The sequence below is a fragment of the Carassius auratus genome, unplaced genomic scaffold (genome assembly GCF_003368295.1).
Source record: "Carassius auratus strain Wakin unplaced genomic scaffold, ASM336829v1 scaf_tig00021147, whole genome shotgun sequence".
NCBI lineage: Eukaryota > Metazoa > Chordata > Actinopteri > Cypriniformes > Cyprinidae > Carassius > Carassius auratus.
Window position 1 is genome coordinate 190,956 of NW_020525085.1, and position 16,843 is coordinate 207,798.

The window sequence follows — 16,843 nt, forward strand, 5'->3', positions numbered from 1 at the left end:
TACAATTTATAGTATACATTACAGAATAAGATGCATAAGATTGCACTGATGGAAGGGACATTCAAAGAAGTGTGAGAAGAAACACAGTTCTGAGAGAAACCACACTGTAATATCCCTCATGTATCACTGCTGACTTCAGCACACCGCAGTTATCACAGGTTCACACACACACACACACACACACACACACACACACACACACACACACACACACACACACACACACACACACACACACACACACACACACACACACACACACACACACTCACACTCTCTCTCTCTTTAATGAAGAGTCTGATACTTACGATCAGACAGACAGGAGCTGAGCAGTAAAGGTGGTTCTTCATCTTCTTCAAAATATTCTTCTATACTCATGTAATCTGAAAAGGATACGGCAGGAACTCAATGACACGTGCAGCAAATATAACATCATCAGCATCAGCAGAAACCACCCAAACCACACAATGCCAGAGACAAGTAAACAGCAATTAGATTCTCTTGTGATGGGCAAAGTGGGATTGTACTTGTACAGAAGTGATCTATAAGCTAAAGCGTGGTATAAATAGTTAGCTGAACTAAAGCAGGCCTGTGGTTTGGGGCAGGACTGCTTTTCTTGGCCTATTTTTAGACCACATATGCCAGAAACCACTCACTGGATCTACTGGAGCGAGAGAGTGAGAGGAATAATTCTCTGATGAGAAGGTCATGAAGTCATAGTGGAGTATAACATCACTGTTGAGCTACTGCTCAAAAAGCCCTCGTACAAACACCATCAAGATCTAAACCAGACCCTGAGATGCCAGCTGTGGATCTCAGACTCTCATCACAAATAAAAGAGTCTGGAGACCAGACTTTAGATGGAGTTTCTCACATCTCTGATTTTGTATCAAAGGAAATGATTAGTTTTCTCACATGTCCAATCTCGTTTAATAAGAGATCTCAGCAAGGTCTCAAAATTTGCTTCAGTGTGTTAATTAAAAGACACATACTTAATATGCAAATTCATTAAATTTACTAGCAATTTCTCAGTGAAAATTTCCCAGGGCTTTGAATAAGCTTTTTTTTTTTTTTTAAGATAGTTTTATACAATATTAGATTTTTTTTTTTTAAGATATTTAAGACAATATTATAACTACTTAATGAACATTATATAAAACTGTAAAGTTAGGTAAAAAAAAAACTACACTGTACAAAAAAAAAAAAAACAAGAAAATGAATGAATATTAATAAAAATAATTTTTAATTTAAGTAATTTACAGATATTTCCTTTCACCTTAAATCACAATGCAATGCGATACATCATTTAAAAAAACGAAGAAACACCTGTGGAAAATCAATATGAAAATACTTCATATCATAATTGTTTTCAGACTTTTCTTAGAGTGTTAAAAAAACTAGACAAATTTATCTGAAAAAGCAAAATTCTGTAAGATAAGACATTTTTGGTCTACTTATTTGCTAGTTTGCTATATGTGTTAGACATCTGTTTTCTAATACAAAACTATATACTTCATATCTAAATAACATTAACTTTTTTAAACTTTATAAAACAATGTTAAATATAACACTTTAGCATCCAGTTCCACAGCAGGAATGGAAAAGATAAATAAAGAACAGCATCATCTCTAAGACAACCAGACGCCTGTGATGCTTTGATCTCGTCGCCATGACAACAGAACACACACAGGTGCCACTGAGAGACACACTTACCCCAGGGTGGTGCTGTGCTCTGTTGCCCTGGTAACAGCTGAGGATGCTCTGCTCACTATGATGACGTCTGCTCACTGTCCCACTGTACCTGTCTGCATCACGCTGTCATTCCTTATACTGCCACTCAAAACCACGACTCCTCCCACCACCCGAGACAGGCCCCTCCCCCTTTACCACAATCCTCCAATCGCATGAGTTTACTGATGATTGTGGTGGAGAGTTTATTTTCCAAATGAATGTTTTCTAAACCCAAGTGAAGAATATAAAACATGAATGAATAAAAAGATAAAAAGCCTGTCTGCAAGACATTTTGGCCCGTGCTGGTACAGCAAAAGTTCATTACCTACTCTACACATATATCTGTAATCATATATCGTTCTTGACAAATGACAGGGCATTTGGGAGAAATGTTCTAAGAATGAACAAACACCCACCTCCTCCTCCTCCTCTGCCGCCCCGGCCGCCCACCCACAAACCATCACACAGAAACGGCTCGTCCTTGGCATTTCAAGATCAGCTGCCAGTCAGAAGTGCCCAATGCCTACTTAAATTTAGCTCTTTCATTAAAAAGCAATAAAGTCCCAACGAACAGTAATTACAAGTTCTTACAGATCTATGTCCGTACTGTCCAATTTCTCCATTCCGTGGCTTTGGGAGCACATGGAAAAACGGCACAAAGTAAATAAAAAAACAACAAACATAAAACAATCACCTAGAATTTTCCAGTTTAGGATCGGTCATGTTAAAAATTTGAAAACGATGAAGGGGTTGCCCTGGCCTGACTTTAGGGAGCGTGGAGTTTTGCAGCTCGCGTCCTGCCAGCATGCTGCTCCAGGATCCACACTCGAGTCCTAGACCTGAATCAAGCCATAACACAAAACAAAGCCAGAGTCCCGGTCCAAGAGTACAGCTCTGTTCTACAGCCAAACCTTCAGACCAGAAACCACAGTCTAGCCATCGCTAGACTGACACATTCTTGCTGAGCCTTCAGAAGTATTGATTAGCTAAAATATATGGACAGACTTCAAATACAATTCAAAATATATAAACAAATAACTGTGTTCTATTTTTAATATATTGTAAACTGTAATTTATTCCTATGATCAAAACAGATTTTTCAGCATCATTCCTCCAATCTTCAGTGTCACATTAATTAATATAATTATATATATATGTTTAAGATTCGTTGATGAATAGAAAGTTCAAAATATATATTTTTTTCATTTTCATTGTTACAAAATATTTGTCAAACTAAATTCTTTACTGTTACTTTTGAGAGATCTATTTCCTCCTTGATGAATAAAAGCATTAAAAAACCCTGTTGACCTTATTAAATATTTCAAGCCATGTGAGCTTGTCTTGTAAATCCTGATGCGGACGTACTATATGACCACATGTCACTTCCTGTTCTCACTCTGAAAGTTCAAAACCGCCGTCTTTCTTCAAATCCCCACCAGCCTGACGATGCTGACAGATATAGCCTAAGATTTTATTAACCAGACACTTTCCATTTTCCTACCCTCATTTTCACTCCCTCCATCTCTCTCTCTCTCTCTGTTCCTTCAAATGAACGGACCACACTTTGTTTTGAGCTGCTAACAACATGTTATGTCGTATGTCTTGCTTGTTTCAAGATACGTGCCAGCCATGTGCGGTGACCGGTGACCACCACAATCCCTCTGTCACCAGGGGTGTGGAACGTTACGCAAAAATTACAGCGTCCAAAGAGGGACAAACCTCATCAGACAATGGGATGAAAAGGGAGTTTCTGCTCATGAAGCTGTATTGGGCTTCCTTTTATATTGCTTCTGAACAAATGAGCATCCAGAGCTATGATAATACTGAGTAGAGAACAGCAGCACTGATGGTAGGACAGGACGATCTGTTAATTAGTGTTTTGGAAACCTGTGTGAAAACAGTCATTATTTATGCAAATTCATTTTTTAATGCTATTGCCACAAAAATCAAGCTCTTCAGCTTCAAGGGCGCAAAATCTTTTAAAATGTATTTGTAATATAACATAACACACACATATATACATATATATATATATATATATATATATATATATATATATATATATATGATATTATATATATATTATGCAATTAATGCAAAATGCAGCGCAGGGACATTAGTAGTGTCAGAACTTCTATTGAGTGCAATGCATGTACTTTTGCAACTGTTTGTATCTGCGGTGTTTATTTACATTAGTAAACACAAGCTGGCGGTAACCATGTCAATGCTGGGAATGTAAACGGACCCAGTGAGAAAGAACGTCACTGGTGTAGGATTCCACTCGTTTGATTGACAGGCTGACATCACCACCTGCAAGGGAACAGACTCTGTGTTTGCTTGCAGACTATCACAGCATCCAACAAACATTTCACTATCTATAATAGAAAAAGAGAAGGAATTTCTTACAGAAGGAAACGTAAAAAATGAAAGGAGGAAAAAGGACATCATAAGATGCTTGAACCTAATAAACCTAATAAAGCACACAAAGCAGGAATCTCTGTCAAAACATTGCTGAGATCATTCTGGCAAATAAATGGTAACGTAAACCATATGTTAAGTGATTCCACATTGCCAACAACTGAGATTCTCACAGCTTGATCTGCAAAAAAGAAAAGAAAAGAAATAGTGCAGCTGTAAAATGCAAACAGCCAAACCCTTGTGAAAACAAAGTGTGCTTAGTGTGCACTTGAAGTATTTAAAAACCGTACTTGCAGATAATATCAAATTATGAAACAAAATGCCACTTTCATAACTTTGTTTTTTAACATAGTAAACATTCCACTTTGTAGTTATATAAAAGTTGTAAAAGTTTTACTTTAAAGTACTTTAAATCACGTTTTAATATAATTTAATATAATGTGTTGTCTCACATACTAAAATGCAAGTAAAATAGCCTACATGATTTTAATTTGAACTGTAATGTGTTATTCGTTTTATATTGTAAATTACAAATGTGGCATTACAAAATGTTTAATTCACAACATACACATTTCCACAGAAATTACATTACATTTTAGTTTACTCCAAATGTAATTTATGGAATTTAAAATGTTTATTGTAAATAAATAAAAAAATATTAAATCAGTGTTTCTAATTAAAAAAAAAACATGTTTAACTCAATATTTTGACTTTTACTTTTTTTTTTTAAAAAATTTCAGTGTGTTTCAGAGAACAAATAATTATAAAACTACACATAGATTTACTTAGTAACTCTTAAGTTCAGCTTATTAAATTGAATATAAAAAACTACTATTAAATATTACATATTAAACTATAATACATTTTCATTTAAATACAAGTAACAATAAAATATTTATTTCAAATAAAGTATATTGCTTTTTTTCATAATAAGTACTCTTTGCTGCTACTTTTTCACAATGGAATGCCTGCTGGAAAACGAGAAGAAAAGTGAGAGATGTGGTGTGAGACTAGCTCATTTCATCAGGTTGGAAATTAAATACCAGGAGAACACTTCCTTGATGTGGATGAATCCCACTTCCTGAGGGGGAATTCCACTCTCAGTTTTGTAATGGCAAGAATGTTAAATGCACCCGAATGCCATTGACAAAGAGCAGTTTTATGACACTTCTTATGGAATATATTTTCATATTATAATTTGTAAACAAAAGAAGCACATTTGCTGACTCTTCCAAGAAAGCTTTCATATTACCCACTCTACCCATGCTAATAATTGGATGTCGACCTTTGGGGAGGGTGTAGGCCTGAGTCATGTGGCCATGCATCTGATGGAGAGGGGACTTCCTGTCACATGTCCATCTATGCCCTCAAATAACTCCCTGAATGTGGACCAAATGTGGCTCTGGCACCAAGTGCTGTATCATCACATCTTGAATAGCAACATTATCCCTTTGTGTTGGTCTTTGTGGTCACAGCTAGTGTAAAAACGAACATGCCTGGAGCTCAGCATAGTGCTAGTGATGCCAAGATCCTGGGTTTAGTTCCTAGTGGACACACATTGTAAAATACACAAACAAGACTCACAGTGCTCTTCAAAATGCTGGTAATTCTGATTCAGGAAAAGAACTGTTCTCTTGAGTCAAATCTTTGTGATGAATTGGCTGAAATGGTTCACAAAACAATGGACCAAGAATGATTTGTTCACAAACCAGACTGAATTAGTTCTCATATAAACAAACCACTGAATCATTGAACCAAGAATGATTTGTTCACAAAACAGTCTGAATCATTCAGAGAAGATCAAAATTCAACAACGGAATCCTTAAACCAATGATGATTCATTCACAAATCAGACTAAATTGCTTGAAGCAGCTCCCAGATAAAAAACAAACAAACAAACAAAAAAACACTGGCTCATTGACCTAAGAATAATTAATTAAGATTGCAGGTCTCGAAAACAACAACCTGACCATATATATACATTTTTTTACAATTCAAATTGATTCACTTTGAATTGATTCAGTGCTAAAATCAAAACTCACTGACTAAATGAATCATAAAAATTTGTTCACAAACCAAACTGAATCTCTCTAATTTCTCTAAAAATACAACCAACCTACTCATCGTACCAAAAATGATTAATTCACAAATCAGAGTGAATCCTTCAGGGGTTCTTGGGTCTACAATTAAAAACGTTTGAAGCAAAAAAAGTAAAAACTTTTTCAGACACGAGATGCAAATTAATAATAATTTAAAAAAAAACACAATAAAGGGCCTGCATGTGACTTTTTGGCACATTTAGGCACATGTAAAAGCCATAAAAGATTTTTTTAAACTAATGTATTAACCTTCTTATCAAAAGACTTGCAAATAGTGTTACAGAACAGCCATTTCAACATTTCATAATTCGCAGAAATATCATAATGTGCCTTTAATGATCAGTCACACAACTCAATGTATCACAGCAGTGGAGTCAGCAGAAGCCACAGGCACACAGAGTAAATCCCTGCTGATCTGAGGTCAGAGTGTCAGCGTGCCAGAAGCACCCAAACCGCACAGAGGTCAACACGGACACAGCAGCCAACGCAGGTAGATGTCTGCACGCGAGGGACGGAAAGTATACAGTAAATTGGGCTGTTTCTGGCTAAACGGTCCACCAACACAAATAATAAAGCTTTAATTAAACCATTGATTCCTGCATCCAGCCGTGGAGGGTTTGAATTCTGTCCAAACGTTTGCTTCATAATTTCAGAGGAGCGTGCCCAATGTCAGAGCGCAATGAATCCTGCCAACCAAAGTCTACTTCAAAATTGGTGCTGTCGCTCCAGTATGGGTCAAGCAAAGAGCATGGCTAATTACAGATAACAGACCTACACTCAAAAAAAAAAGTTGTTGAATGAAATTAAAAAAATTTGAGTAAACTTTTCCACGAAATTGAATTACATTTTCCAAACAATATCAAATTAGTTTGAAATGATTTGTTGTAATCTTGTTGTGTAAACTTAAATTATTTTAGTCAAGACAACAAGAAGAAAATTGTTCCATTCTACTAGATAAAGTTTAGCCATGCCTAATAGAGAAAGTTGTGTCAGGTTAACTACTCTGAATTTTGTCATGCCTACTATATAAAATAATGCCATGTTAACTACATTCAATTTGGTCATGTCTACTAAATCTAACAATGCAATGTCAACTACAAACATTTTTGTACTGCATACTAGAAACAATTTAAATCATTACACTTATCTAACTTGACTCTACAGTTACTTCCAAATGAAAGTGAAATAATTGTGTTCTATTACATTAAAACCTTTTTACTGTATACCTATAGTCTACTGTGAAGAAAGTCAATGTTAAGTCAATCCATTTAGTAAAAATCTGTATTTAAAACATGAGCACATTTAACCTTGAGTGTCTTCTTGCTTAAAACTGCAAATATGGCAATTAAACATGCTGATTAGGTTAAAAAATGACAATGCAATTAAAACATGAGCATATAAGAATATAACAATTTTATTTTATTTTGTTTTCTTAAACATGATATTAAATTTGATTGAGAGACGTAATCACCTCTGCTCATCATGCAAAAATTCAGATTCAGACAACTTAATCACATGAGCATACAAGGAAATAAAACACAGCATTCACAAAGGGATCCTCAAACAGCACACCTAAATGAAGAGTTCTGTTTTCTGAGCCTGTGCTTTGGCAGACAATTTACACAAGTTCAGCTCGAGAATCATTTTTTGGAGCACCTTAAAAGTGTAATGGATCTCCTGTGGATGAGTAAGATTTAAAGAGTATATTAGTCCAAGTAGCATGGCTGTAGCCAATGCTACATTACCTAAACCAGAGAGCACCTCCACATCTTCCAGCACAATGCAGATATCTTCAGGGTCTTCTGTTGCATCAGCAAATTCATGCTTTACATCACAGAATCCCTAAAAGGTCTTCTTTATGTCCGCTTCGTTTCTTGCAGGGTCATCATCCTTTGAAAAAAAAAAAAAAACAGTTATTTTTAGTGAACAACTCTACTTCCACAGCGCATTCATACATTCACGAGCCATCTTAAAACAATGCTATGGCGTTCGGTCACCAGATCACAACCCAACTCAACCCCTTTGGCAGACTGTGTTCCACTTTATAATGTAAAATAATACAGTGCCTTTGTCAATATCACAACAATATCACAACAATGAATAACTATGCTTCCTTAAAATCTCTAACTATCACTTAGTGACTGTTCGAAATTTTTAATTAATTTAGATGACATTAACAAATTACATTTATAAAATACCAGATATTCTCAAGAGCCATTGATACTTCGGTAACACTTTAGAATAATCTCCATTAGTTAATGTTAGTTAATTCTTAAAGTAACATGAACAAACAATGAACAATACATTACTGTATTTATTCATCTTTGTTAATATTAATGAAAATACAGTTATTCATTGTTAGTTCATGCTAATTCACAGCGTATTAACTAATGTTATCAAGCACAACCTTTGATTTGAATAATGCATTAGTAAATGTTGAAATTAACATCAACTAAGATTCATAAATGCTGTAGAAGGATTGTTCTTGCTTAGATCATGTTAACTAATGCAGTTAACTAATGGACCATTATTATAAAATGCTACCGATACTTATTTCAAATCAATATTACTTATCTTTAACCAAAACTGGGCACAATTAAAACAACTGCTGACAGCACACCCTTCCCTCATTCTCTGAAAACAGTTGAATTACTGAGTACAAGCTTTTTTTCCATTTTCTTAATAACAGCGCAGTCCTTGGCACCACCAAATTGGTGCAAATCTTTGCCAAAATACAGGTTCGTGTACTTTAATTTCATCTATAAAATCATTAGTCACTTTATTTTCAAACCAACATACATGGATGCAATGCCATTAACCTAAACGAGCGCCTTGTAAAATATATTAATTTATTACTGAACAAACGGAATGTAATTGCTTTGTATGTTAAAGGTTTTTTTTTTTTTTTTTTTTTTTTTTTTTAAGTGTGACGTGACATACGGCCAAGTATGGTGACCCATACTCAGAATTCGTGCTCTGCTTTTAACCCATCCAAGGTGCACACAGACAGCAGTGAACACACACACACACACACACCCGGAGCAGTGGGCATCATTTATGCTGCGGCGCCCGGGGAGCAGTTGGGGGTTCAATGCCTTGCTCAAGGGCAGCTCAGTCGTGTTATTGAAGGTGGAGAGAGAACTGTACATGCACTCCCCCCATCCACAATTCCTGCCGGCCCGAGACTCAAACTCACAATGCTTAGATTGCAAGTACGACTCTCCAACCATTAGGCCACGACTTCCCCGTGAAGCCTGGAATTAAACTGCTGTTTTCATCAGGCCAGAGGAGAACTGGCACCCAGATTAAATAAAGTTTCTCCCAAAGTATATTTTCCATTTCTGTCACTAATTAAAGGGATAGTTCACTTTCAAATTAAATTTAGGTATGTTTTAGCTTACCTCAAGGGCATCCAAGATGTAGATGTTTTTTGTTTCCATAGTAGCTTACATTTTTATATTTTTAGGTCAAACTGTTCTTGTCTGTGACTAATATAATGGAGGTCTATGGTCTCCACCTCAAAGAGCATGCACAGAGAAGTGCAAATTAAACAATTCCCCACCGTAAGTACACATTGATGACCTAAGACACGAAACAAACGGTTTGTGTAAGAAAATGAACTATTTATTTTGGTTTTATCTCCTGTACACAACCACGTCCAACTGATCTGAGTGCACGAGTGCTTCCTGACGAGACGTGCGCACGCGCTCTGGCTTAGTCTGCGCAAGCGCGGAAAGTGCCGGAAGCGATCTCTCGCGCGTGTACATCACTCATTGTTTACTGTTTACCACACAATACACCACCAATCTGCATTGTCTGAAATATAATGCAGTAACTGTAATTATTAATTTGTTTATAATGCACCCTATAATCGTTGCAATTATAATAAACAACACATTACTCACTCTATTGACAGTGTGCCATTGGGTCCCTCTGGCATTGGACGTCGCCTCCAGTTTATACGTGGGAAACTAAATACAATGTGCAAAACGCTGCATCTCAACCGCGGAGAAAACCAAGGATCATCAGTCAGGCAGGTGTGTGGTGCGATACTGTCAAAGTCCTTGTCGTCTTGTAGTTGTTCCATTCGTGACAACATATGCTCTCCACTTCTGTCGGCATCTCACAACACTTGCTACTAAAACACCACCAATTTTTAAGAGATCTCGGTCTCTGAGGCTTGAAGACGTGCTGCCGTAGCGGATGCTTCCATGATCGCTCCTGAGTACTTTATCTGTGTATTCTGGTTCAAATATGGCTGTGACAAATTCAACATTGTCTGTTGATGTATTGAAATCATCTTCAATTGCAATTTCCTGTACGTATAAATATGTTTAAATCTTCACAGTGTAAGGTAACACTTCAGAAATCTCTGTGTAAACCATAGACAGTAAGTGTAAACAATGAGTGTGCTTTCCGCGCTTGTGCAGACTAAGCCAGAGCGCGCACACGTCACACAACAGGAAGTACTCGCGTCCTCACATCAGTTGGACCTGGTTGTGTACAAAAGGTAAAAACGATATAAATACTGTTTGTTTTCTTACACAAACCGCTCGTTTCGTGTCTTAGGTCATCAATGTGTACTTACGGTGGGGAATTGTTTAATTTGCACTTCTCTGTGCATGCTCTTTGAGGTGGTGACCGTAGACCTCCATTATATTAGTCACAGACAAGAACAGTTTGACCTAAAAATATCAAAATGGGAAATACTGCAGAAACAAAGACACCTACATCTTTGAAGTCCTTGAGGTAAGCTAAAACATACCAAAATTTAATTTGAAAGTGAACCATCCCTTTAAGTTTTGGTTCCTTGCCACTGCCACCTTTGGCGAATGGGGATGCTTGACTGATTGCATAGACACTATTGGAAGAGAGTTGAACTGGATGATGACATCACTGAATAATCAATGAACTGACTTTTTCTTAAAAAACAAAACAAAAACTGTCTGTTTGTTATTGTCCTCTTGCATTACAGACAAACTATTTTCCTGTTTAATTATGCTGCTTTGACAATGTGTATTGTGTAAAGTGCTATATAAATAAAGGTGAATCTAATTGACTATTAAGAACTGTGCTTATCAAACAGGATGATATCACGTAAACCTAAACCAGTGGCTGTGTGGAGTACAAAGGTTTAAAGAGAAGTTAACATCAGTCATTTAATTCATATCTGAGCTTTACAATTTACTCAATATTTTAACATTTAAAAATGTACATTAACTCTTTACCCATCAGCAGTTTTGATGGGGAATGTCTTTTGATATTTAAACATACAAACGTGTATATATATATATGAGAAAGTGTCTCTGCTTTTAAATTGAAAAAATTTCATGTCACGTCTTTTGCAAGGTCAAGTTTGTTATTACTTGTGATAACTGTTTGTAACGAAAAAGAACTCACCAAATACTCCATCATATTCATCTTCATTCAGGTAGATGCACAGCCCCTTGAGAATGCACTCTTGCTTGGTCTCCATGGTGGCATTGTAAGAAAACAGACAAAACATTTTTTCAAGTTTCTGATATTCATACATGACACCCTCCAATACACATCTCTGAGCCATTATGCATTACAGAGCACTATATCAATAGCTTGTATTAAAAAGCAATATTTAAAAAAACTGAAAAAAAAATAAAAATACTACCTGAGACATTGGCAGCATCACATCTTGAATCTTTTTTCTAAACACTCCACCCTTTTTGGTAAACACTTTTAGCAGATCATCAGAGAACAGATCCAGTTTGAATTTTGGAGTGTAAAGGAAGGGTTATGATCCGATGAAATTCATCATTTATCTGAAGACATAAGTTACAGAGGTCTTGTTTATGGGCAATTCAGCAAAGAAAAAAAAGGTTAAAATGCTACAAAGAAAACAAAATATTTAGTACAGGGTCAGGGTGACAACTTATTTATGACAGAAATCATTTTCGATTATTCCTCTTGATATATTAATCGCAAGTAACAGAATAACATTATTAACACATACATAAACGTTATTAGCTGCCTACACAGACATAATTTCGGTCCATGATCATAATCTAGCTCGCAGAAGAAATGCAAAAACTCCACTTACAATTACTGAAGCAGCGAAATGTAATACTTACGTCGCTAAAACACTATTTGTTGTTTAAGACGAGAGACTCCGTGAACGCGGTGAATTCAGTCACGAGCACGTGAACTTAACAAGCGTGACTAATCTAAAGCCTTGGATTGGCTGCTGTGCGCTTTGATTGGCATCTCAATCGTTTTAACAATGACGAGCAATACATTAAATATAGATGAGGAAGACCTAAAATATACATTTGAAACTTTGTCACCCTAACAACAGCTAAATGCAGAGTAAGAATTTAAAATCCTAGGGGACAATTTGGCAATTTCTAATTTTCGGGCGTGTCTTATGGCCCGTTTTATACATTAATTCATGATACTGAAGGGTTTTCTGTTCTCTCTTGTTCCGCGATTCTTCATTTTAACGTTATTTGATACTTTTAGGAAAAAAAGAAAGTCTGCACCACGTGCTGAATCCAGAAACCTAACATCAGCTACAAACGACACACTTAAGAGCTATTTTCATACAGTGCTTATAGAAAAAAACTTTCTGGTATGCAACAAGATATTAAGAAAGCATATTTTAATTAGTTTGTTAATTAAATAAAATTAGATGGACGGTGATAGATAAGAAAAAAATGCCACTTAACCAACTCACATGTTCGCTGCTGAGCAATCCATCTGCATCCGTTTCCGTTGATGACGTGCATCCGGTTATGATGAACAAAAAATATTCTTGTTGACTCAATTAAAAAAAATGTTGTAAACCTAATTTTTTGAAAATTTCATTGTTTCTGTTAAATATAATTAAGTTGACACCATTTTTACAAATAGTTATGTTGTATGTGCTCATGTTAATTAATTAAATTGAACAAAGAGCAAAAATCATTTTTTTGAGTGTAGCAAGACCTCTCGGGCTTCCGGGCAGAGTTGGTTCTTGTTTGGACAGCAGAGTCACACTAACAGAATCAGGATGGTCAAATAATCTCTATAAAAACTAAACTATGCAAGCATGTGGAAAATGCACGGCCAGCTATGTGAGAACATGAACATAAGTCTTGTTTATATGAAAACATTCTCCACAGTCTGGCACTTGTGCAGATTAATTTGTCTGAACAATGTGTCTCTCGAGTAGAAGATCCTCTAATCTTTCATTATAAATAATCAGCTTTACGCAAAGTTCATTGTAAAGACACAATTATAGAAAAAAAGGCCTGCTCAGAACCACTTCAGCTCCTAGTATCAAAGAACCCATTGTAATCGCTGTGTAAATGCATTTATGCCACCTCTGAGCAGCATTAAACAGTCTGTGGAAAGATAATCAAATGCCTCTTAAATGCCAAATTTGAAGAGTGAATTTTATTGTATTAAGTCAATCTTAATACAATAACATATGCCATTTTTACAGTGTAAATGTGGCACAGAAGCTCCTCTGAAGTGCAATTTAGTTATCTTAACACAGACTGTTAATGCTGCTCAGAGGTGGCATAAATGCATTTACACTGCAGTTTAATTGTATACTTTTAAACTAAGGGTTAAGGTGGGTGAGAGCAGGCATAATTAAGTAATTCTTTTTTGCATCATTTTGCTTTGCACAGAATTTTAAGCAGGCACAGAGCTCTGTGTCTTCTGTGTGTAAAGACACAAAGCCACATAAAAGCCAGACTAAACTATTCCACCTCAGCCCCTTAGATTCAAAGTACTAAGTTATAGTTGCTTTGTAGATGCATTTATGCCACCTCTGAGCAGCATTAAAACGGTGGTGTAAAGACATCCTAAATGCTTCAAAAGTGCTTCAAATTTACAGTGCAAAGGTGTTTCTGAAGTAGCATTTAGACATATATACAGACAGCTTAATGTTGCTCAGAGCTGGCATGAATGCATTTGCACAGCAATTACAATAGGGGCTGAGGTGGGGCTGAGCAGGCATAATTTAGTCTGGATTTTATGCACTGAATTTTGAACATCCTCAACTCGGCTGAGTAAAGGCACCAATTAGTGGTCTGTTTATTAACTGCCTAATGCACATTGCACGCAAAAATGCTAATAATTAGCTGAAATCAATTCTAATGAGACTGACTGTCTTTGTCCAACTTCCACTACCAAGTACTTCACATATTCTGCCTCTAATGCCTTGCTGTGTACAGTAGGGTGGATCAGAATTAAAGGTGGATTAAAAATTGCAAAGGATGTAAAGTGGTGCAGACTTAAAGTATATTACAGATATATTGCCAAATATATTACAATGTCAGAGTGAGTCTGCTGGCCCCTCCGATGACAAACATCGCCTGTATTAGAGTCAAGCATTTAATCACACTGCCTGGAAGTTACTAAAGCATGTGTATGGCTCATAAAGAAGGCAATGCTGAACAGGCTAATAATAGTGCAGATTTATTTCAAACATAAGCATAAAACACGTGTTAGTGCCTGAGAAATAAAGTTAAACTACTAAAACTTGGCAAATAGATCCTGCTTTATAATAGTCCAGGCTGTGTGCCAGTGCTGCGTATCACTATAATATTCATGGAGGGTTCACAAAAGATGTTAATTATAACAACAAGGATTGCGCCTTGTAACTTAAAGTCTTTTAAATAGGAATGTTGGGATATATCCAACAACCTCTGATGCCTATACATTTATGTTATACAGTGTTTTATAACACAGCATTTTTGTTTATAGTAAAGACTATAAATTATGCATGCAGCAAATACATGTGTTTCCAGCCGGTATAAACCGCAGCTGGCACGGTGCGTGCCAAAGTCTGGAGCCAGAATGTGTGTGTGTGTGTGTGTGTGAGAGAGAGAAAGAGAAGCTGACTAGTGGGCGACATATTATGCTGAGCAGTATTTAAACATGCTCGCTGTTTTCTCTTAGTTAACTGAGTTCGCTGGAAAAGAGCAGAACAATTTGTGGTACTTTAAAGAGCTGAAGTGGATGACACCATGACAGGAGGTAAATGATGGTAATACATTATTGTGTTATGCTTCGTTTCGTAAAACCAATAAATGCTGTTCCTCATATATCAGATTCTGTGGAAAATATAACAAGTATGAGATGTTTATAGACCAGCCATAAATGATTTTGGTAAGTTTACAACATACAGTAAAACACAACGATCCTGCAATGATACATTTTGTTTTGGTGCATAATGCAATAATAAAATATAGGTACTATCTAAAATATAAATATTTAAAAAAAATTGTTTATGCATTTGTAATAGTATTCTCATGTAAGGGTAACACTTCATAATGAATATATACAAACTATAAATAATACTTCCCTTTACAACAATGTACCATGGTACAGTACAGCTATCGTTATTCCTGTATAAACTTTTTTAGGTAATAAAATAATATTACAATATTACGTAATACAATAAATGTATAAAACTTTCAGAACGTTTATCATTGTTGATTTCCCTTCTTCCTCAGTGACTTTGGTGGTTAAAAAGTTATTTTAGAAGCCAATAAACAGCAAATAAATAGAATTTTGTCAAAAAAAATAATGGTACAAGGTAATTTATTTTATTTAAAGATTATGCACATTCAAATATGCTTTTATGCAATTATTAAAATAATTGAATCAACGCTGAATCATCAGTTTCAGCATTATACAGTAATTATATAATATTTGTAAACGTTTTCAATGAAAGTCATGACAGTATATAGCTAGTGTTGTCAAGACCTGTTAAATCGTATTTTATTCGTCTGTAAAGGAGGAATTATAATCATAATACAGAGTAGTAACTTAAAAGTAGTTTCAATATCGAGCTTTCTTAAATAATGAAAATCAAAGGTCATGAATATTCAGACATTGGATTTATAAAATAATAATATTTTAGTGTTTTAAAAAAGTGACGACACTGTTTTACAGCAATTGGAGTGAATGAAAGTATCATAGTGCATAAGAATATCACGCCACAGCAACTCAACACATTTCTTTTGTCTCCTATATCGAACGTTTCAGAAAAAATATCATCAAAACTCTACAAACACCAGCATACTGAAGTACAGCTCAGTACAGGTATATCCACACTCGTCTCAGTATCCCTCATACCCTACAGTTCAGAACACAACCCGATCCATAAGTTACTGAAAACACACCGGCAGAAATGCCGCATCCGCACCGCAACTGTCCCATCACACAGTCAATAAAGTTCATGTCTTTTCTTACCTGTTTTACTGTGATATCATAAGTGTTCGATAATCATCATATGCTGGATATGTGATCTATAATTACACACAGAAAGGGAGAGAGACACAGAACCGCAGAGACGAGCAGGAGATCCAACATGTGAACCGAGTCACTAACACAGAGACGCGTCACTGCGCGTGCACCTCCCATCCGGCCGTGCGCGCGCGCTCTCTAACCATTCAGAAGAAGATTTACCGCATTGTCAAAACAGTGTCTAGTAATAATATACAGCATACATAAGGAAATAAGAGAAACGGGAAACGGAAAAAGTATTAGAACATTTGAATCACTCTTAAAGGAAAAGGAAAATTGGTGTTTCTTGGAATTAAGTGTCTTATTTGCTGCCCTTATTG

General features: G+C 35.9%; 1 protein-coding gene across 3 annotated transcripts in view; it reads right to left on the reverse strand.

Moving 5' to 3' along the window:
- Positions 1–16,623, reverse strand: part of LOC113076751 (tumor necrosis factor receptor superfamily member 19L-like) — a 29,652-nt gene extending 13,029 nt beyond the window's left edge. For 2 of the 3 annotated variants that reach the window (XM_026249446.1, XM_026249448.1), the window contains exons 1-2: positions 16,470–16,623; positions 309–383 (exon numbers count right to left, since the gene is read on the reverse strand). In XM_026249446.1, the coding sequence (XP_026105231.1) occupies positions 309–350 (42 nt within the window). In that variant the 5' untranslated portion in view covers positions 351–383; positions 16,470–16,623. Of the gene's footprint in view, positions 1–308; positions 384–1,713; positions 2,120–16,469 lie in introns of those variants that run through there. The other variant, XM_026249447.1, reaches the window with a different exon arrangement.
- Between the last annotated feature and the right edge of the window lie 220 nt (positions 16,624–16,843).